Source organism: Callithrix jacchus, chromosome 4 (genome assembly GCF_049354715.1).
Source record: "Callithrix jacchus isolate 240 chromosome 4, calJac240_pri, whole genome shotgun sequence".
NCBI lineage: Eukaryota > Metazoa > Chordata > Mammalia > Primates > Cebidae > Callithrix > Callithrix jacchus.
In genome coordinates, this window is record NC_133505.1 from 91687572 (window position 1) to 91711973 (window position 24402).

General features: G+C 42.0%; 1 protein-coding gene across 13 annotated transcripts in view; it reads right to left on the reverse strand.

The window, feature by feature from the left end:
- The window catches only part of LOC144576428 (uncharacterized), a 110818-nt gene extending 93019 nt beyond the window's left edge, over positions 1–17799 (reverse strand). For all 13 annotated transcript variants that reach the window (XR_013534375.1, XR_004741931.3, XR_013534374.1 and 10 more), the window contains exon 1: positions 17668–17799. Coding sequence is in view for 4 of the 13 variants with exons in the window: in XM_035296290.3 (XP_035152181.1) it covers positions 17668–17745 (78 nt within the window). In the remaining 9 variants the exon portion in view is untranslated. The remainder of the gene's footprint in view (positions 1–17667) is intronic.
- Between the last annotated feature and the right edge of the window lie 6603 nt (positions 17800–24402).

Below are 24402 nucleotides of genomic sequence, written 5' to 3' on the forward strand. Positions count from 1 at the left end.
GTTCTTTTCTTTAAGAATGTTGAATATTGGCCCCCACTCTCTTCTGGCTTGTAGTGTTTCTGCTGAGAGATCTGCTGTGAGTCTGATAAGCTTCCCTTTGTGGGTGACCCAACCTTTCTCTCTGGCTGCCCTTAGTATTTTCTACTTTATTTCAACCTTGTTGAATCTGACGATTATGTGCCTTGGGGTTGCTCTTCTTGTGGAATATCTTTGTGGTGTTCTCTGTATTTTCTGCATTTGAGTGTTGGCCTGTCTTGTTAGGTGGGGGAGTTTTCCTGGATAATGTCCTGAAGAGTATTTTCCAGCTTGGATTCATTCTCTTCGTCACATTCTGGTATATCTATAAAACGTAGGTTAGGTCTCTTCACATAGTCCCACATTTCTCGGAGACTTTGTTCATTCCTTTTTGCGCTTTTTTCTCTGATCTTGGTTTCTCATTTTATTTCATTGAGTTGATCTTTGACTTCTGATATTCTTTCTTCTGCTTGGTCAATTCAGCTGTTGAAACTTTTGCATGCTTCGTGAAGTTCTCGTGTTGTGTTTTTCAGCTCTTTTAATTCATTCATATTCCTCTCTAAGTTATCCATACTTGTTATCATTTCCTCGAATCTTTTTTCAAGGTTCTTAGTTTCTTTGCATTGATTTAAAACATGTTCTTTTAGCTCACAAAAGTTTCTCATCCACCTTCTGAAGTCTAATTCCGTCATTTTGTCACAGTCATTCTCCGTCCAGCTTTGTTCCCTTGCTGGTGAGTTTTGGTCCTTTCTAGGAGGCGAGGTGTTCTGGTTTTGGGTGTTTTCCTCCTTTTTGCGCTGGTTTCTTCCCATCTTTGTGGATTTATCCAACTGTCATCTGAGTAGTTGCTTACTTTTCGATTGGGTCTCTGAGTGGACACCCAGATTGTTGATGATGAAGTATTTCTGTTACTTGGTTTTCCTTCTACCAGTCTAGCCCCTCCACTGTATGACTGCTGAGTTCCACTCCAGGCCCTGCTTCTCTGGGGTGCACCTATAGCAGCTGCGGAACAGTGAGAAATGCTATCAGTTTCTTTTTCTGCTATCTTTGTCTCAGAATGATGCCTGCCAAATGTCAGTCTTTTGGATATAGAGGGGTCAGGGAGCTGCTTGAGGAGACAGTCTGTACTTTATAGGAGCTCAAGTGCTGCGCTGTGAGCTCTGTTGTTCATTCAGGGCTGTTGGGCTGCTACGTTTAATTCTGCTGCAGCAGAACTCATAAAAAAAACCTTTTTTTTTTTCAGATGCTCTGTCTCGAAGGCGTTGGGGCTTTCTTTGTGAGTGTCCATTGTGCTGTCCTGCCCAGCTAGGAGGCAGTCTAGTCACTATTTGCCTGCCGAGGCTCCGTCCTGCTGGTGTCAGCTTTGCCCTGTTGCTGCAGGCTCTGCCCTGCTGCTGCGGTCTCCGCCCTGTTGCCATGGGTTACGCCCTGCGGTGGAGTCTCTCTGTTGTAGCGGGTTGCCTCAGCAATGGCAGGCTCCGTCAGCAATGGGCGTGTACTTCAGTAGGGGCAAATTGCCTCGGTAATGGCGGACGCCCCTCCCCCACGGAGCTGTACCGTCCTGGGTTCAGCTGTGCCCTCAGGGAACTTGTCCGCCTGGAGCATTTGGAATTGCCATTTTGTTTGTCCCAGTGCGCTACCCCAAATGCTGTTTCCCTGGAATCTCCTGGCCTGGCTCACTGTCCAAGTCCCGTTCAGTCTCAAGTTCAGCCCTCTCAAGTCTCACATTGCCGGTTCAACAGGGTACCTGGACCAGTGTGCTTTGTGCAGAGCGCTGTGTAGCGCTGCTGCACTACAGTGCCGGCTGCCGGCTGCACCAGCCAAAACCTCTGCCTGGCGTCCTGCTTCTCTTTTATACCTGGGAATTTCCCCGTTCTGTGGGCAACAAAGATCTGTCTGGAAATGCGGCCCTGACTCACCCTCTCCACGCATTCACCAAGAGCTTTAATACATAATTTCTCAATGTCTAGCACCACACACATAAACTGCATCACACACACACACACACACACACACACACAGAGGCAGGCTACCTCTCAGAAAATTGCACACATTCAACAAGAATATTAATTAATGTGTTCGTTAAAGGCTGGCGATTAATAATTTTAACTAAAAGAAAAACAAGTTTTATTTTTAAACCCACTATTGTCCCCCCCAAATATTTAAATCAGAGTCTAAACTGACAGAACAGCAAATTTATATGGTCCTGTGGACGGGAAATCTGGTGATACATATTAGAAATGAATCCTCTTATTTGTTGCTTTTTTTTAAAAGAAATGACAAAAAATAATGACCAAATGCTAAGTTTCATAAATGATAGTACATTCTTACAATGAATACTATGTAACCACTTTAAAAATGTGAGAACTATCTTTGAAGGAGACATAAAGTATTTACAAATTAGTCTATTGAATGATAGCTAGTATTTGTGGAATACCTACGTACTAGGGCTGTGCTGACTGACTGTACACCTGCTGTTTAATCTTATAATAAATTTGCAAGGCAGGTGGCATACTAACCTCATTTAACAAATAAAATGGAAGCAGAGGCTTAAGTTTATTATCTAGTATCACTGACGGAGGACATAGAAGAATCAGAATTTAAAACCATGAAACCTTGATTTCAGAACCTATACTTCCACTCACTCTGCCAGTGTGTAATAAAGTATACATACTTTTGAGTAAATTATTTAATATGCATCAATGTTATACATTTCTTAATACACAGCGATGTACATAAATCAACGTTATGTATTTATCTAATATACATCAATGTACGAGTTCCCAGCTGTTATCACTAAGGAATTTTGAATTTCTTTAGTAAAGTTTAAGAAAACTGTTACGAATAAACAGTACTGATGATACAAATATATGGCAAAAGTAACAAGGAGGAACTACAGTGACTGAATGTTTGGAGAACAAAACTCTCACCTTCTCAAAAGGCACTTTCTTCTTTTTAAGCTCAAATATTGTATGAAATTTTCACAATAATTACACATTACCTCAATGAGTTTAAAAAAACAAAACAAGAAAAACAAACTAAAACAACCACTCCTGAAACATTTTTCAAATAAAACAAGAGTAAAAGTGCTATCTTAATGTGTACTCTCAGAAACTGGAAACATCCTTCACATCTAACATAACAGTTAAATACAATTACCAACTTGATTAGTCCTTAACCATTATATTAATAACAATAAGAAAAAGAGATACTATATTGCCAAATGGTACAAGAGCGTGAGTATATATATGCCATGTATCATGATAAAGTCTTTTCAGACCCAAAATTAAAGGTGAAAAGAGAAATGAAAACAGGGAGAGATGAGATGAGGGTTTTCCCTCAACTCATTTACTCTAATATTATCTTTGTAACACACGTGTTTAGAACAAAACAATGCTACAATGAGTGTCTAGGTTAAAACTGTTATCAGAGAGGCAACTCCAGAATAAACAGATACAGTATGCTCCTTGATGGAAAGATCTGATAGTGAGAACTGACTCCTTCCCATATTCCTCTATAAATTTAGCACCATTCTAATCATCATCTCAATGGGATTTGTCTTAAAACTCATCAAAATAATTCTAAAATTCACTGGAAACAGTAAATTCATAAGAATAGCTAAGAAAAAATTGAAAATGAACATATTTGCCCTACCAGATATCAAACTTCTACAAAGAACCACAGGGGAGGGATGGTAATGAAATAAACACCAACAGACCTGTCACTGGAACAGAACTGAGATTCCAGAAAGAGGCCTTATGTATGCAGGAAAACCTGTGGCATCTGAAATATGAACAAGTAAGTGAACTGAGAGACAGAAAAGTCTATCCACTTGGCAAAAAGTGAGATTCCTACCCTCACACTAGACACAAAAGGAAATTCCATTTCAAACTAAATGAGCTCAGGGTGAAAAAAAATTTTTCACATAAAATATAAGAAAAAATTTTTAAAGATAATCTTGGGATGGTAGATATTTTGCTGAACAAGAAAAAAAAAAAAACCCACAACCCAATAGCTATAAAGAAATGAAAGATTTTCAAGTTGAATAATTAAGAATTTTTTTAAGTGAAAGATCTGATGACACAAGTTAAAACTTCTAACACCATAAGCAAAAGTAAAAGACAAGTAACAAATGAGGAGAAAATACGTGTAGCACATATAACAAAAGATTCACCATTGTGATATCTAAAGTATTCCTATACATCAATAAGAAGAAAAGATAAACAACCCAGAAGGGGAAAAAATGGGCAAAGGTATTGAACAGGCAATATCCAGATTACTAATGTAACACCTAGTAAACTATAATCTAGGGGTTTAAAGTCATGTTTTTTAAAACTAACCAATTAAATATATTTACATGATATCAGAATGGGAAATGCCCTTCTAAACTGTTCTATAGACAAATATTACCAAGAAAAATCATTAAAATTTTCATAGACTTAAAAAGACCTCTGTACTAGCATCTGTCTAAATCAATGTGAAAAATTCTAAGATTTATCTAGGCAGGAGAAGAAACAGAGTTAATAAAAACATGAAAACCTCATTATCAAACAATATGATTAAAAATTAAAAAATACTTTTATTAAATGTGAAAACCATTAAACCTTGCTGATGCTTGGGGAAAATGTAAATCAAAACAATGACATGACAGTTTTCATATATCATATTGGCAAATATATAAAAAGTATAAATGCCCTATATTGGCAAGGGTACAGGGCACCCAATATTCCCTTACATTACTGGTAGAATTTTTAACAACATGGGAAAATAGTTGTGATATCCTTTGTTTTTTTTATTTATTTATTGGTTTATTTATTTATTTATTTATTTTTGAGACTGAGTTTTGCTCATTACCCAGGCTGGAGTGCAGTGGCATGATCTAGGCTCACCGCAACCTCCACCTCCTGGGTTCAAGCAATTCTCCTGCCTCAGCCTCCTGACTAGCTGGGATTACAGGCACACGCCACCATGCCCAGCTAATTTTTAGTAGAGATGGGGTTTCACCATGTTAACCAGAATAGTCTCGATCTCTTGACCTCATGATCTACCCACCTCGGCCTCCCAAAGTGCTGGGATTACAGGTGTGAGCCACTGTGCCCAGCCTTATTTTTATTTTTTGAGACAGAGTCTCACTCTGTCACCCATGCTGGAGTACAATGGCACAATTTTGGCTTACTGCAACCTCTGTCTCCCTGGTTCAAGCAATTCTCCTGCCTCAGTCTCCCAAGGAGCTGGGATTAACTTTTATATTTTTAGTAGAGATGGGGTTTCACTATGTTGGCCAGGGTGGTCTCAAACTCCTGACATCAAATGATTCACCCACTTCAGCCATCCAAAGAGCTAAGATTATGGCCACCACGCCCTGCCGCAATATGTTAAGTGAGGAAAAGACATATTAAACATACAGTAAAATCTCAATCATGTTCTAAAATAATAATAACTATGTTTTATGAGTACCTTTATGACAGGGACCAGGACTGTTTACATGTACTAGTGCACTTCATAGTCAAAATAATCCTATGAGTTACACTATTATTGTCCTCATTTTATGGAGGAAGAAACTGAAATAAAAGATCAAGTGATGGAGCCAAGACTTCAACTCAGGTTGACTCTAGAGTCCCAGATCTTAATCACCAGCACAATGTACAGAAATTAACCAAACTCTTTAAACAGAGTGGATTTGGGTATACTGTCTACTTTAATTCCCTATTTTATCATAGATTTTCTACAACTTTACTTCTCAAACACAATGATTTTTAAAAGGATCAGTAATCACAAGACAGCAACAGTGTCCCTGAAATTCCCCTAGAGATGCTAACTACAAAATAAAACATATAAATAATAATCCAATAGCTTTAAATATTTTAGTACAAGAATTTTTTCCAAATGAATTTTATGTATATCTATAACATAAGGAATAGATTAAAGCAGTATTTTATTCTATCAGTGTATTTTAAAGCTCAAATGTGGCTGAGTATGGTGGCTCATGCCTGTAATCACAGCACTTTGGGAGGCTGAGGCGGGTGGATCATTTGAGGTCAGAAGTTTGAGACCAGCATGAACAACATGGTGAAATCATGTCTCTACTAAAAGTACACACACACACACACACACACACACACAATTAGTTGGGCATGGTGGCACATGTCTGTAGTCCCACCTACTCAGGAGGCTGAGGCAGGAGAAGTGCTTGAAGCTGAAAGGAGACTGCAGTGAGCCGAGACTGCACCACTGCATTCCAGCCTCGGTGACAGAGTGAGACTCCATCTCAAAAGAAAATAAAAACTTTAATGTAGAACATGTATAATGAGAACAATAAGATTCTTCTGATGAACACGAACTTTAAATTATGGATGATTAGGCAGTCTTATGTCAAATTTGTTTTGTTTTGATTGCATGGTATCAAGAAAAACCTGATTCACATAGATGAGTAGATAATAAAGTATGTTTTGCAAATGATAAAAATTGTTTTCTGTTTTTAAAATAGTATATTTATGCAAGGATTTAATTACAACTGTCGAAAAGTTTTAAAAGTAGAACATTTTAAAATTAATTCTGTAATAATGTTAAAGAATGTGAATACTTGGTAGTTGTAAACTTTTTGGTAAAAAATGACTTTACGATATGTACTAATGCTGATATATGCATACGGTAGTGACGTTATTGCATCACGTTATTGCATAATGCAATTAGTTCTGATAGTACTAAATGTGCTTATATAATGTTACAGGAGCAAACACCACCCTAAAATTTCAAAATATCAACATAAAACTACAGTATTACTAATAAATAACATTTTTATCCTTTCTGAGGAGAAAAAGGAGAAAAACTTTTTAATTAAAATATAAAATGGCTTTTATATTTTTTTCTCTGAGACAGAGTCTCACTCTGTCACCCAGGCTGGAGTGCAGTGGTGTGATCTCAGCTCACTGCAACCTTCGTCTCTCGGGTTCAAGTGGTTCTCCTGCCTCAGCCTCCCTAGTAGTAGCTGGGACTACAGGTAAGTGCTACCAAGCCCAGATAATTTTTCTATTTTTAATAGAGAAGGAATTTCACCATGTTGGCCAGGATGGTCTCAATCTCTTGACCTCATGATCCACCCAGCTTGGTCTCCCAAACTGCTGGGATTACAGGCATGAGCCACTGTGCCCAGCCTAAAAAATAAAATTTCATTTAAAATGTTTCAAGTCTATACATAAAGTGAGAAACTCTATTCTAATGATTGTTGTCCTGGGTATAGACAATTTACATTTTCTTCCTTTTGCTTATGTTCTCTCAGATATTCTAAATGCATTGCTTATATTTTATTATTTATTTATTTATTTTGCTTTCTTACTTTTTACTTTATTTTGAGACAGAGTTTTGCTCTGTTGCCCAGGCTGGATTGCAGTGGTGTGATTTCAGCTCACTGAAACCTCTGCATCCCAGGTTCAAAACAATTTTCATGCCTCAGCCTCCCAAGTGGCTGAGATTATAAGTGTACACCCCACCATACTTGGCTAATTTTGCATTTTTAGTAGAGACGGGTTTCACCATGTTGGCCAGGCTGGTCTCAAACTCCTGACCTCAGGTGATCCACCTGCCTCAGCCTCCCAAAGTGCTGAAATTAAGGGTGTGAGCCACCATACCTGCCCACCTTTTTATTTTAAAAGTACTATAATTGCAAACCACAGAAATTTGCAAAAAAAAAAAAAAAAAAAAAAAGTACATAGAGAGGTCCAAAGTATGCTGACCCAAATTCCTCCAACGTTGTAACTTACTTATGTGACTCTACCACACTATCACCATCAGGAAACTGACCTTGGTACAATCCCAAGTTTATTCAGGTTTCACCAGTTTTATATGCAAAATGGGACTTGAGAATGCTAGGATTTGTATGCAGTATGTGTGTTTGTGGTTGTATAAAATTTTATCACATTTGCAGCTTTGTATAATCACACCTGAGATACAGAACTGTTCCATCTCTACACAGCTTCCTCATGCTACAACTTTAAACTGCACCACCCCTCGCCTCCCATTCCTAACTCCTAACAACCACTAAATCTGTTCTCTGTCTTTGCAGTTTTGTTATTTCAATGTTACATAAATGCAATCATACAGTATGTAACCTTTAACTCTTTTTTTTTTTGAGACAGACTCTTGCTCTTTCACCAAGGCTGGTGTGCAGTGGTGCTCACTGCAATCTCCAACTCCCGGATTCAAGTGATTCTCCTACCTCAGCCTCTCTAGTAGCTGGGATTACAGGTGTGTGCCACCATGCCTGGCTAATTTTTGTATTTTCTGTAGAGACATTGTTTTGCCATGTTGGTTGGGCAGGTCTTGAACTCCTGACCTCAGGTTATCCACCCACCTTGGCCTCACAAAGTGCTGGGATTATAGGAGTGAGCCACCACGCTCTGCCTTCACTCAGTATAACTCTCTTGAGGTAACCTGGCGGTACAAATCAGTTGTCCTAATATATTAAAATTTAGCATGATATGCACTTGAGTGTATATAAACAATTATAATATTTTATTTATTTATTTATTTATTGAGACGGAGTTTCACTCTTGTTACCCAGGCTGGAGTGCAATGGCGCGATCTCGGCTCACCGCAACCTCCGCCTCCTGGGTTCAGGCAATTCTCCTGCCTCAGGCATGTGCCACCATGCCCAGCTAATTTTTTGTATTTTCAGTAGAGACCAGGTTTCACCATGTTGACCAGGATGGTCTTGATCTCTTGACCTTGTGATCCACCCGCCTCAGCCTCCCAAAGTGCTGGGATTACAGGCATAAGCCACCGTGCCTGGCCTAAACAATTATAATATTTTAAAGTTTAAAACATTAGAATGTGAATTAAAGGTGTATGAAATCCCTGGTTTACTGACACAGAACAAAGATTCTGAGATACAAATTTCGAAAACTGGTAATCTAATACAAGTCTATTACAATCCATTACAGGTTGAGTACTCCTTATCTGAATGCTTTGGAGCAGAAACACTTCGGATTTGGAAATTTTTCAGATTTGGGTATATGTGCATTATATACCAGTTGAGCATCCCAAATCTGAAACTGTGAAATCTGAAATGTTCCAAAATCCTAAAAGTGTGAGTTCCAATATGACACTCAAAAGAAATGCTCATGTGGGCATTTCAGAGTTTGGATTTTCAGATTAGGGATCCTCAGCCTGTATAAGCACTTTATAGAAGAAAGGTTCAGGGGTCAGTGCTGTGTCTTATCGGTGTTTACAAGAGTACATGGTTTACAAGAACACCTGATTTTGCACTTTTTATGGCCAAGCTCTAGATTCCAGTTCTTTCCCAACCCAGTTGAGTATGTTACATTCAAATATGACCACTTGCTACCCTTTCAAGTTTTTCCTAATAATCGAGGAAATAAACTCCTCTTAAATTTCCAGATCCGTGTGGTACTTTAGCTAACAACACAACTCAGGTCCAATTATCCCATCTCTATGTACAGCAGGTCCACATGACAAGGCCTCCCTCAGAAAGAGCTACCCCAACCTAGGACAGATTAAAACAAACTCTTCTCCCTCTCCCTCCCTCCAGGTGCCTAGATCCCCTATCTTCTTCCAACCTAGGCTAACCTGCTAAGTCTTCTGGATAGCTCACCCCCACTGCCTATCTGTTAGCTAACTGGGTGTGACAAACCAACTCCTCACACCTTCAGGTTTAGAATGCCAACACTCCAAGAACTTACTTCTATAATATTAGATCTAAATCGAATTTGAAGTAGTGGTAAAAGGCTGGTTGTGGTGGCTCACACCTGTAATCCCAGCACTTTGGGAGGCCAAGGTGGGAGGATCGCTTGAGGCCAGGAGTTTGAGACCAGCCGAGGCAACAAAGTAAGACCTTGTCACTATGAAAAATAGAAGAATGAGCCAGGTGTGGTGGGGTGTGCACCTGTAGAGCCAGTTTTGTGGGAAGCTGAGGTAGGGAAATTATTGGATGTGGGGAGGTTGAGGCTGCAGTGAGCCATGATTGCACCACTGTACTCAGCCTGGGAAGAGAGAGTGAGACAATGTCTCAAAAAGTAAATAAAGGAAAGAAAAGAAAAAAGGAAAGGAAGGAAAAAAAGGAAAAAAGAGAAGGAAGGGAATGTAGGAAAAAGGAGAGGAGAGGACAGGAGGGAAGGAAAGGAAAGGGGAGGAGAGGGAGGGAAAGGAAGAAGGAAAGACAGGAAGACAGAAATAATGGTGAAGAGCTTGAACCCTTGAGCCAGACCACCTGGGTTAGAATCAGGCCTCTGCCACTGTACTATCCAGATCAAGTGTTAGTTTGTGTGGCTCAATATACTCATCTGTAAAATGGCGATAAAAGCTACCTGCCTCATGGAACTGTTGTGAGACTTCAATAATATATGTAAAGCATTTAGACCACTGCCTAGCACATAGTAAGTATTATCTGTTAAGTATTAACATTTATCGCTACTACAGTCCAGATTCACTTCTTTGTCGTATTTCTCTATTCCTCTTGGACTCTCTGTAGTTCAACCTGCTTCTAAAATTTCCATACTAAGAAACAATGACAATGTTAAGAATTTTATTTTCTAAATTCATCTGGGTTAGTCAAAACTACTAGAACAATTTCTCTTTTACGTCCTATCAGTTATTAACATTTCACTAAATATAAATACCAGCATTTAAAGTACAGGAGTAATGGAACAAATGCCAAGCCAAAAGCAGGCTATTTATCCCAGAACATATACATAACACTCCCCTGTTTAAAAAAAAAAAAAAAAAAAGAAAGAAAGAAAAAGGGAGGAATAATATGGTCATATGGATGTTTGTCTGTCTATGTGTCAAATGGCTCTGAAAAGTTTCACAGCAGCCTACTGACAGGGAGAACTGTCTATGGGAAGGAATAAGACTTTCCACTGTACATGCCTTGTTATCTTTCAAATATGAAGCAGAAAATGCATTACCTAGACAAGATTTAATTTTTAAAATGGGGGTGCAGAGCTGACTCTAAATAAGTACTCTGGAAGCCAGGTGTCAAGTCTCAATTTGCTATGACCTGTGTTATCCTGGGCAAGTTACTTAACCTCTGAGTCTCAGACAAAGCAAGTAGCAATAAATACAATAAATACTTCTACGGTCTTTTTTTTTTTTTCTTTTCCGAGATGGAGTTTCATTCGTTGCCCAGGCTGAAGTGCAGTGGCATGAGCTCAGCTCAATGCAAACTCTGCTACGAGGGTTCAAGTGATTCTCCTGCCTCAGCCTCAGAAGTAGCTGGGATTACAGGTACACACCACCACACCTGGGTAATGTTTTATATTTTTAGTAGAGATGGGGTTTCACTATGTTGGCCAGGCTGGTCTCAAACTACTGCCTCAGGTGATCTGTCCACCTCAGCCTCCTAAAGTGCTGGGATTACAGATTTGAATGACTACACCTGGCCCTAGGTTCTATTCTAAAAGTTTTATTATCTCAGTGGGGTAGTAAATAGATGGTACTTTTTTTTTTTTTTCAAGATATGGGAGAGGTAGCAATCCAACATTTTGTAAAAAAAAAAAAAAAAGGCAACTTTTTTTGTGGACTCGATTTTCAAATACAGTGGACCCTTGAACAACATGGGTTTTAGGTGCATGGACTCATTTATATGTGGATCTTTTCAACCAAATGCAGACCTGCATATACAAAGGTCCTACTTTTCACACATCCAAGATCTGCAGGGCCCATAGTGGGGACTTGAGTATGCCAGAATTTTGGTAGAAATAGGGGTCCTGGAACCAAGCCCCTATGGTATATGTCCTATGCATATACCATACGACAACTGGACTACTTTTACAGTGTTAAGAAGCATAAATTTGTCAAGCCTATTAACCTTTCCAGATCATTTGTACTATTCCTACATAGTAACCCTTCTTAGAGGGTGTCCGATATATACAAAATACCTACATACAATATTCTGCATATTAGGGCTGGGCATAGTGGCTGATGCCAGTAATCTCAGCACTTTGAGAGGCTGAGATGGGCAGATCACCTGAAGTCAGGAGTTCAAGACCAGGCTGGCCAACATGGTGAGACCCTGTCTCTACTAAAAATACAAAACTTAGCTAGGCATGATGGTGGGTGCCTGTAATCTGAGCTACTTGGGAGGCTGAGGCAGGAGAGTTGCTTGAACCTGGGTGGCAGAGGTTGCAGAGAGCCAAGATCACACCACTGCACTCCAGCCTGGGTGACAGAGCAAGACTCCATCTCAAAAAAAAAATCTCCATATTAGTTCTCTTGCACAACTTCAAAAGTGTTTTAAATGAACACATCTTTATGCTATGTCATGAAGTCAGCAATAAAATAATTAAAACAATTAATGTTTAAACATATAAATTACTATATACAAGAAACTTATTATACTTAAAGGCATTTATTATCAAACACTGAAAAAAAAAGTAACATCTCCAATCAATGGTAACAGCTATAACTGAGGACAGACTTTATTTCAGGAACATATATGTAATATATATATTATGTTGGTTGGTTGGTTTTTTGAGACAGGATCTCTCTCTACCACCCAGGCTGGAGTGCAGTAGCACCCATCATGGCTCACTCCACAGTGACCTCAGCCTCCCAGGCTCAAGTGATCCTCACAGCTTGGCCTCCCAAGAAGCTGGAACTAAAAGCACGCATCACCATGCCCGGTTAAGTTTTGTATTTTTTTTAGAGACAGGATTTTGCCCTTTTCCCAGGCTGGTCTGAAACTCCTGAGCTCAAGAGATCTGCCAGGTGTCAGCCTCCCAAAGTGCTGGGATTACAGGTCTGAGTCAGGCACTAAGTAGGTGTAAAACTCCCTATTTCATGTAAGAAATTGAGGCACCATGAAGATAAGGCCACTGGGAAGATAGCTGGAAGCCCCCCAAGATCCCTCAGATTTGAGCTCTGTATACCAAACCAAAGGAGGAGGGAGAGCTAACTCAATGTTAGCTGGCAGGCTGGTGTAAGTTTGCAGCAGAATTTTCATTGATTTATGGGAAAATGGGGAAAAGTAAGGACACAAAAGTAAACTTTTTTTTTTTTTTAGACTAAGTTTCACTCTTGTAGCCCAGCTGGAGTGCAATGGCACCATCTCTGCTTACTACAACCTTTGCCTCCCAGGTTCAAGTGATTCTCCTGCCTCAGCCTTCAGAGTAGCTGGGATTACAGGTGCATGCCACCAATTCCAGCTAATTTTGTATTTTTAGTAGAGACAAGGTTTCACCATGTTAGCCAGGCTGGTCTGAAAGTAAACCTTTTAATATAACTAAATGATTTCATTTAAAGATCTTTTACTCTGGCTGGGTGCAGTGGCTCATGCCTGTAATTCCAGCCCTTTGGGAGGCTGAGACGGGCAGATGACGAGATCAAGAGCATCCTGGCCAACATGGTGAAACCTGTCTCTACTAAAAATACAAATATTAGCTGGGCATGGTGGCACATGACTGTAGTCCCAGCTACTCAGGAGGTTGAGGCAGGAGAATCACTCAAACCAAAGAGGTGAAGGCTGCAGTGAGCCAAGATCATGCCACCACAATTCAGCCTGGTGACAGGGCAAGACTGTCTCAAAAAAGTAAAAAATAAAATTTATTGTGAGAGATTCTGTTCTTTCAAATTATTTGAGTGAAAATATCCCTTTGTTAAATGAAACAATGATGACAGGAGATAATAGTGTGATATTTGCTTCTATTGGCTGTACCTGGTAGAAATAAAAAATCAGGCCAGGCATGGTGGCTCATGATGTAAAGAGATCGAGACCATCCTGGCCAACGTGGTGAAACCCTGTCTCTACTAAAAATACAAAAATTAGCTGGGCGTGGTGGCATGTACCTGTAATCCCAGCTACTCAGAAAGCTGATGCAGGAGAATCACTTGAACCCAGGAGGCAGAGCCTGCAGTGAGCTGAGAACACGCAACTGCACATCAGCCTGGCAACACAGCGAGACTCTGTCTCAAAAAACAAAAAAAATCAGCATTTCTATTGTAGTCTCCTAATTTTGAGGGAAATATTTCTTTAGAAATCTAAAAGTCTGGCCCTTTACATCATTATGGCCCCAAAATAATAGGGGACTTTACACACAGATAACACATGCCCCTCAAGATTCTCTCTTTAATCTCTACCTTATTCTCTTTGGATTAGGACATTTGGGATTGTGAAATGAGAATAAAGTTGAGTATAAGCAATCCAAAACCATGTGCTGGCACTGGATCCTGAAAGAGGACTTTCTTCGGAATCTTTTTCATCTGTTAACTTTTCTCTGGGCTCAAACAGTTTTTCATTTGTTTTGAGACAGTTTCTCTCTTGTGGCCCAGGCTGGAGTGCAGTGGTGCGATCTCAGCTCACCACAACCTCCGCCTCCCAGGTTCAAGTGATTCTCCTGCCTCAGCTTCCTGAGAAGCTGAGATTACAGGTATGCACCACCACACCCAGCTAATTTTGTATTTTTAGTAGAGACAAGGTTCCTCTATGTTGGTCCGGCTGGACTTGAACTCCTGACCTTAGATGATCCACCCACCTCAGCTTCCCAAAGTGCTGGGATTACAGGTGTGAGCCAGGTGGCTTCAAACTTATTTATTTATTTGAGATGGAATTTCACTCTTGTCGGCTCACCACAACCTTCATCTCCTGGGTTCAAGCAATTCTCCTGCCTCAGCCTCCCAAGTAGCTGGGATTAGAGGCATGCACCACCACGCCCACCCACCTAATTTTGTATTTTTAGTAGAGACAGGGTTTCTCCATGTTGGTCAAGCTGGTCTCGAACTCCCAACCTCAGGTGATCCACCTGCCTCGGCCTCCCAAAGCGGTGGTATTACAGGTGTGAACCATCACACCCAGCCTGGGCTCAAACTTTCTTTTCCTAAGGAGTCACATCTTTGAGTAGTACTGCTACATGGCAATCACTACTCAAAAGAAACTAACTTGAGGTGTCCAATAATCAGCTTTCATTTAAAGTCTCTTTCAGCTTGACAAAATAAAAACTTTCAACATTTTGTCTACCTACTTCTGAAAGAAAATTAGTCTATATATGTACATATATGTGATTATATATGTATATATACATATGTAATTTTGATCAGACTGTTTATAAACTATTTCCAAAATAAGCTGTCCTGTAAATTCATTTATTGAATGAGTTATTTATAAACTACTTGATTTTTGCAAGTAGTTTATAAATAGGGTGATCAAACTGAACAAATTTCTTTTTTTTTTTGAGATGGAGTTTCGTTCTTGTTACCCAGGCTGGAGTGCAATGGCGCGATCTCGGCTCACTGCAACCTCTGCCTCCTGGGTTCAGGCAATTCTCCTACCTCAGCCTCCTGAGTAGATGGGATTACAGGCACGCACCACCGTGCCCAGCTAATTTTTTGTATTTTTAGTAGAGACGTGATTTCACCATGTTGACCAGATGGTCTCAATCTCTTGACCTAGTGATCCACCTGTCTTGGCCTCCCAAAGTGCTGGGATTGCAGGCGTGAGCCACCATGCCCAGCCCACAAATTTCTTAAAATAATTTCACTGTATAGATAGCAAGTAAGTTATTTATTCTTATTAGCATATCTTATTTTTACCTGTTCTTAACAAATATCTAAGTTAAACTGTTTTATGTCCACAGCTACACACTGAAACAACACTTTCAGTCACAACATATTAAATTCAAATTTAAACTATAAAGAGATCCAGTTACCTTCAGTCTTACATGTACTTTAATATACTTTTAATATACTTCTTGATGTTTTATGATGCACACATAGCTCTTACAAGACATCTAACTGAGAATATTTAGAGTGCATGCTTATTAAATGGTTCAAAACTTTTTTAAAAAAAGTCATTTTTAAGAACTTAAACATACAATAAAGTACTCCTTCCATGCCCCAATGTTAAAAGGTTTATTAATTTTAGTCTACTTGCTTCAAAAAAAATCTAAAATTGGTAATAATTCTGCTTAAATTCCATATTAACCTAGGATCAAAAGTTATTTTTACTTCTTCTTGTTTCTTAATACTTGAAATGTGCTGCTACATAATGTTTTCCTTACATATTTATTCAATCAACTAACTTCATGTGGAAGGTACTTATGAACTTAAAAGTTCTTTCCCAAAGTGGAAATAACATAAAAATTTTGCATGAAAGACACTCGACGTTCGTTTCTCAAGGGTATCTGAGGTTCTAATCAGCCTATTATCTTGGTTTGGAATATCCACCAACAACAAATGTGAGCTTTTTGTCACATCCATGTATTTTCCCCTATAAACCAATACCTACATTTTAAATGCATTTTCAAAATGTTTCATTTGGCCATGTGATAATTATTTCCCCTGTAATAATTTGTAAGGATTTTGGTTTAAGAGCAAATAAGATAGAGTATCTGGTCCATAAGAAGGCTAAGTGGAAAGATCAGCACCCTGACGTTTGTAACCAATAACAAGAGAAACTCCAATGCTACCTTGTTCATGTAATCAGCAATATGTGAGTCAAAATAAACTAATGAGCTATACATTTCTGGCTACATACCAATTTACCAATCAACAGGAGGGGAAGAAATTGCTCAAATGTGACTGTTAACAAACATGTTGACAAACATCTAAATATTAGACATAGTCTCTACTAAAATCATAACCTATCAATTCTGAAATCATTCCTTCAAATTGTTATGTTTGTAATACCCCCCCATTAAAAAAAAAAAACAGCAACCTTTAAAATGTAAATTCCTCCCTTTTTCAAAGTAACTTGCCTAGGAAAATTTAATGCGTTAAAATAAAATGTAACAGACAAACCAATTACAACATTAAAAAAAATATAGTAAAATGATCAGTAACACAAACCAATCACTCAAGTTTAGCAAAGCGTGTGTTTTTAGTCTGTAGTGGGTATCCTATTATACTAATAAGCAACAACTTTTACAAATCATCCCAATGCCTAAAACACCATCATGCACACAATATGCTTGTCCTTTACTCCAATGAAGCTTAAACTCAGACCCAAACTCAGACCATTTCCCCCTCCTGCCACACTGAAATATACAAGGGGAAATCCAAGAAATCAGATATAAGTACCCGTATCTTCTTCCAGGGTAGGGTCAAACTCATGTTTGCTCATAAATGTCACCATCCCAGTAAGTCTGCAAATTCTCACTAGCGCTAGAGTACAAAGGCCTGACCAGGAGGACACTGGGAAACGCAAACCCCCTGAGTCCGCGCCGGTCCCAAAGCTTCAGCTGCAGCGACAGGGGGACAAGAGGTGGCCACTGGCCTCGCGGGTGCGGTGGACAGGGTCCCAAACCCCTGCCCGCCTCCCGAGAACCAGGAAACCTGTCAGGCCGGCCGGGACCCACCCTCCTCAGACTCTCGCGCCCCGCCCGACCCCGTCCGTTCCCCGCGGCCAGCTCCCTGGCTGCCCAAGCCTGAGCTCCCTCCTCGAGCTCCCCACCCCAGCCTCCACTATCGCCCCGTGCGGCCGCTGCTGGCCCACCCCTAACGGCTACTTGGAGGCAAGGGCAGCAAAACACCTCACCCAGGGCCTCAGGTCGCAGAGGGCCCGGTGCTCGGGGTCCCTCTCCTACTCCCACTCCACGTGGCAGGAACAAATGGAGGGCAGGATCCCGGCTGCGCACACGGCATACTGGGCCATCTGCTCCCACCACAGCACCGACACTCTCAGGAGGACGGGCGCCGCCATCTTACCCCTCCACCGCCACCGCCTCCTTCCACCTCCACCTCAGCCGCTGCTGCCAGTCGGCCTGACGCACGGCCGCGCCTCATTGGCTCCGTCGCTTGTTCCGGACCCCACCCTCACAGGCGCAGCCCAACCGCCCCAAAATGAGGCGGGCAGAGCGAGGAAGCTAAGGCTAGGCTTGGAGGGAGGGGCCTGAGCGCGCAACCGCCCAGGAGGCCGAATTGGCTGTCGGAGGCTGAGGCTGTGTTTCCCGGCGCGCGTGAAGGGCGGGGCCCGGTGTGAGGGGTGGGACTGGGTGGGACGGATTTAGGAGAGCTGTTGCGAGGATCACTTAGCAAGGATCCCACTGTGGGTGGGTGAACCCTTAGCCCCTCCCTCTGGGATGGCAACTGGTTGCCATCCTTTTTCCCTTTTTCGTCGTTATCACTTGATATTTCTGACACAATTCGAATCACCCCTGGCCAATGCTTGGGGCTTCTGAGCCACCCTCCTATGACCTGATCTTCCTACCACCACCTCCAGGCACTTTGTGTTCAATCTGTGCAAAACTTTTTTTTTTTAATGTGCAAAACTATGTTTTAAATTAAAAAACTATTTTAAAAAAATGATTTATGGGCCGGGCTCAGTGGCTTACGCCTGCAATCCCAACACTTTGGGAGGCTGAGGCAGGTGGATCACTTGAGGTCAGGAGTTCCAGACGAGCCTGGCCTACATTGTGAAACCCCCGCCTCTAATAAATAAAATAAAATAAAATAAAAAATTAGCCAGCAGCAGGGCGCGGTGGCTCACGCCTGTAATCCCAGCACTTTGGGAGGCCAAGGCGGGTGGATCACGAGGTCAAGAGATCGAGACCATCCAGGTCAACATGGTGAAACCCCGTCTCTACTAAAGATACAAAAAATTAGCTGGGCGTGGTGGCCTGTGCCTGTAATCCCAGCTACTCAGGAGGCTGAGGCTGGAGAATTGCCTGAACCCAGGAGGCAGAGGTTGCGGTGAGCCGAGATCGCGCCATTGCACTCCAGCCTGGGTAACAAGAGCGAAACTCCGTCTCAAAACAAAATAAATAAAACAACAAAAAATTAGCCAGGCATGGTGGTGTGCGCCTATAATCCCAGCTACTTAGGAGGCTGAGGCACGAGAATCACTTGAACCCGGGAGGCAGAGATGGCACCACTGCACTCCATCCTGGGCCATAGAGTGAGAGTCAAAAAAATCAAAAAACACTGGGTGCGTATCTCACGCCTATAATCCCAGCACTTTGGGAGGCTGAGGCGGGTGGATCATGAGGTCAAGAAATCGAGACCATCCTGGTCAACGAGGTGAAACCCCGTCTCTACTAAAAAATACAAAAATTAGCTGGGCATGGTGGCGTGTGCCTGTAGTCCCAGCTACTTGGGAGGCTGAGGCGGGAAAATTGCTTGAACCCAGAAGGCGGTGGTTGCGGTGAACCGAGATCATGTCATTGCACTCCAGTCTGGGTAACAACAGCGAAACTCCGTCTCAAAAAAAAAAAAAAAAAAAAAATCAAAAAAAACCCCCCAAATTTACTAATGCCTTGCTTCTCTGTAAGCTGAATACGAGGTGCCTTACCATAATTCATATCATACAGAAAAATATAGATGAGCTAATAAAATCAATACGAAGAAAAGGGAAAGTCAGACCCAGGCGTGGTGGCTCACGCCGGTAATCCCAGCACGTTAGGAGGCCGAGGCAGGCAGATCACCTGAGGTCAGGAGTTTAAGACCAGTGTGACCAACATGGAGAAACCCTGTCTCTAGTAAAAATACAAAATTAGCCTGGCATGGTGGCGCATGACTGATCCCAGCTACTACTCGGGAGGCTGAGGCAGGAGAATCCCTTCAACCTGGGAGGTGGAGTTTGCGGTGAGCTGCGCCACTGCACTCCAGTCTGGGCAACAAGAGCTAAACTCCGTCTTGTTTCAAAAAAAAAAAAAGAAAAGAAAAAAAAAAAACCCTCAGAATAAAATGAAAGGCCAGTAATAAGAACACAGATAAGCCAGTCATAGGGGCTTACACAGTTATAAAAATTGGGTCATACATTTGGCTCTGAGCTTCCTGGTGACCAAAACTAAAAGGAAAACACATGTATGTGCTTTTCTCACTGTGTCTGAGAAGAAACACAGTGTCCTTGGAGACTCTCAGTGTTTCCCTTGTTGCAGCTTTCCATTTTTCAGGGTTTTTAAATAGTGATTTTAAGTAATAAGCAATATCCTTGTATTCATTACCTATTGTTGGGTAAAAATCGCCCCAAATTTAGCAGCTTAATAAGCAATACACTTTTTTTTTTTTTTTTTTTTTGCAACGGAGTTTCGATCTTGTTACCCAGACTGGAGTGCAATGGCACGATCTCGGCTCACAGCAACCTCCGCCTTCTGGGTTCAAGCAATTCTCCTGCCTCAACCTCCCGAGTAGCTGGGACTACAGGCCCGCACCACCATGCCCAGCTAATTTTTGTGTTTTTAGTAGAGACGGGGTTTCATCATGTTGACCAGGATGGTCTCGATCTCTTGACCTCGTGATCCACCCGCCTCGGCCTCCCAAAGTGCTGGGATTATAGGCGTGGGCCACCAAGCAATACACTTTTATTTTTCCTCACAGTTTCAATGGGCTAGGAATCTGAGTGAGGTTAGCTGTGTCCTCTGGCTCAGGCTCTCATGAGGATACAATCGAGCTGTCAGCCAGGGATGCAGCTCTCACAAGGCTTCACAATCCTCTTTCAAACTCACTTCCACAGCTGCTGGAAGGCCTCAGGTCCTCTCTGTCGGTTGGCCGGAGGCCTCAGTTCCTCCCGACTTGTACCTCTTCATAAGAAGCAACTGGCTTGCCCCAGGGCTAGGGAAAAGAAAATGAAAATGAGAGAGAGAGAGATCATAGTCCTTTTTTGTAATCAAATCCCAGAAGTGACATCCCATCACTTTTATGTATTCTATTGCTGCTTAGAAAATAGCACCTAGGTTCAGCAAGGCATAATGGCTCACACCTGTAATCCCAGAATTTTAGGAGGCCGAAGTGGGTGGATCACCAGATGTCAGGAGTTCAAGACCAGCCTGATCAATATGGTGAAACACCATCTTAACTAAAAATACAGAAATGAGCTGGATGTAGTGGAACATGGCTGTAATCCCAGCTACTTGGGAAGGCAAGGCAGGGCGACCACTTAAACTCGGGAGGCGGAGGTTGAAGTGAGCCACAATCACACCATTGCACTTCAGCCTGGCCTGGAAGGCAAAACTCCATCTCAAAAAAAGAAAAAGAAAAAGAGTCTCAATAATCCTTAGGTCCAGCCCATGCTCAAAGAAGAGGATTATACAGGACATAAATATGAGGAGGCTGTTTACCACAGTCCTCAAAAACATCCTCACTCTGCTCAGGTGGGGTGGCTCCAACATTTTGACAGGCTGAGGCAGGAGGATTGCTTGAGGCCAGTAGTTCGAGACCAGCCTGAACAACATAGGGAGCTCTGGTGTCTGCAAAAAATATACAAAATTAACCGGGTGTGGCAGTGCATGTCTGTTGTTCCAGCTACTTGGTAGGCTGAGTGGGGAGGACTGATTGAGCCCAGAGGTCTTGGGACAGGGTGTGGGTTGAGGCTGCAATGAGCAGACAAGGAGAGCAGAGGAGCCCCACTGCACTCCTACCTGGATAACAGAGTGAGACCTTGATTCAAAAAAAAATCCTCACTCTGCATCCCTAATGATTTCCATAAATGTAAGTGGACTCCTGCAGCTTCCCTTCTTATAGATTCCTTTACTCAGTTAATGAGATCTCTTGATCATGTGGCTTCTTTTATGTCTGGGAGGTTTACCCATTTTATTGCAGATAGTGACTGTTACTTTTCATTAATGTGTAATAATACAATATATTTCATAACCAAAATTGTATTTATCCATTCTACTGCTGTTGGACATCTGGCTTATTTTTAGCTATCACTAATTAAGTTGCTATGAACATTCTATAAAAGACTTTTGGTGGACATAAGCCCTCATTACTTTCTTTCTTTTTTTTTTTTAATTGGAGAGAGAGTTTTGCTCTTGTTGCCCAGGCTGGAGTGCAATGGAAAAATCATGACTGTGTGCAATGGGGAAATCATGACTCACTGCAACCTCTGCTTCTGGGGTTCAAGCAATTCTCCCGCCTGAGTCTCCCAAAATGCTGGGATTACAGGCATGAGCCACCCTGCCCAGCCAGCATAAGCCCTCATTTCTATTAGGAATACATCAGGAGTGGAATTGATGAGTGAGATAGTATTGATTGCATGGATAAATACTGCCTCTGTCAATTCAGGTGCTCCGCGTGAGAAGGTGCAGTAGCCTGCAGGCCCACACAAGCATGAACATTAAAAAAAAAAATTGAATTTCTTCAAGAAAAATTCCAGGCACTTAACACTGAAAAGTCATTGAACGTGATAAGCAAGAAGGTAATCACAGCCAGCAGCACAAGCATTGGCCCAAGGCAAGTCTGGCTCCAGCCAGCAAAATGTTAAAAAAAGGGTTCATCTATGTCAGAAAATAGTAAGAGAATGTTTGTGTGTGAGAGGGATGGGAAGTAAAACTAAAGAGAAATAGTGTAAAGAGAAAAGAGAGAGAAGCATTTTCTTTTAAAAACTCAGAACAGCTAAGCCAAAACATGTTTAAAAAGGTTTAAGAAGAAAAACTATAAAGTAAAAGAGGACAAATTGTGGGAAGTAGAAAAGTTCCCGTGGTCCCAGCTCCACAGGAGGTTAAGTGGGGGGACTGCTTGAGCCCAGGAGTTCAAGGGTGCAGTGAGCTATGATTGTGCCACTGCACTCCAGCCTGGGTGATAGAGGGAGACCCTGTTTTAATAAGAAAAGTTTGGGGCCAGATACAGTGGCTTGCATCTGTAATCCCAGCACTTTGGGAGGCCAAGGCAGGTGGATCACTTGAGGTCAGGAGGTCGAGACCAGCCTGACCAACATGGTGAAACCCTGTCTCTACTAATTGGCTGGGCATGGTAGTGCCTGTAATCCCAGATGCAGGTGTGTGCCACCATGCTTGACTAATTTTCTTTAATTTTGTACAGATGGGGTCTTGCTACATTGCTCATGCTGGTCTCAAATTTCTGGGCTCAGGTAGTGTTGGAAATAGATGCTCAGTGCCACAAAGAAAAATTAGCACTGAGACAACTGATCTTTCAGCAACACAAGTTTTATTTCCTGGACTGCAGGAAGGGTACTCGTGGTAGCCATTGTGCCATGAGAGTACAATGAACAAAGGAGGAACCAGGTGAGCTGATCCCAGTTTGGTTCCATAACACAAGAAGCAGATGACAAGGTGGAATTTGATGTGCAACAGACTGACAGAAAAAAAAAAGCCTATGAAGAATAAAGGAAAGGGGGAGCAAGAATAAGCATGGATGGGCCGGGTGAGGTGGCTCATGCCTGCAATCTCAGCACTTTGGGAGGCCAAGACAGGCAGATCACCTGAGGTCCAGACTTTGAGACCAGGTTGGACAATATGGTGAAACCCCACCTCTACTAAAAATACAAAAATTAGCCTGGCATGGTGGGCACCTGTAATCCCAGCTACTTGCGAGGCTGAGGCAAAAGAATAGCTTGAACTCAGGAGGGGGGGGTTGCAGTGACCTCAGATCACAACACTGCATTCCAGTCTGGGTGACAGAATGAGCCAGGCTTCGTCTCAAAAATAATAATAAAAATTTAAAAAAAAATTTTTTAAAGGCACAAATGGACACAGTGGCTCCTGCCTATAATCCCAGTACTTTGAGAAGCCAAGGCAGGAGGATCACTTGAGGCCAGGAGTTCAAGACCAGCCTGGGCAACATAGCAAGACCCTGTGTCTACGAAAAAATAAAATTATTAGCTGGGCATAGTGGTATGCATTTGGAGTCCTAGCTACTGGGGAGGCCAAAGTGGGAGGATTGCTTGAGCCCAGGAGGTGGAGGCTACAATGAGCCATGATTGAGCCACTGCACTCCAAATTCTATCTAAAATAAAAATAAAAATAAAATAAAATAGGGCCGGGCACGGTGGCTCACACCTGTAATCCCAGGACTTTGGGAAGCCGAGGCAGGCGGATCACGAGGTCAAGAGATCAAGACCATCCTGGCCAACATAGTGAAACCCTGTCTCTACTAAAATATAAAAAATTAGCTGGATGTGGTGGCGCGCATCAGTAGTCCCAGCTACTCAGGAAGGCTGATGTGGGAGAGTTGCTTGAACCCAGAAGGCGGAGGTTGCAGTGAGCAGAGATCGCGCCACTGCACTCCAGCCTGGCGCCTGGCGACAGAGCGAGACTCTGGCTCAATAAATAAATAAATAAATAAATAAATAAAACAAAACAAATATTCATGGAGAGCGTACTGACCACAATGCAGGTCTGACAACCATTTGAGAGCTCTGCAGAGAGCCCAGAGCAGACTGTCCACGTAAGAGCTGTTTGTAAGGCAGGAATGGCCTGAAACTGGAATCCCTGACATGCAGAGTCATTGGCTGGCACAGCCTGGGAAGAGCATGCATCAGCATGAAGCCTGTGGTGGGCCCAAGTGTGGAGCAGATGGAGTGTCTTGGCCAGCCAGACCTCTTGCAGTATGCTCTCTCTATCTATATATATTTTTTGAGATGGAGTCTCAGTCTGTCACCCAGGCTGGAGTGCAGTGGTGCCATCTCCACTCACTGCAACCTCTGCCTCCCTGATTCAAGCAGTTATCCTGCCTCAGCCTTCCAAGTAGCTGGGACTACAGGAA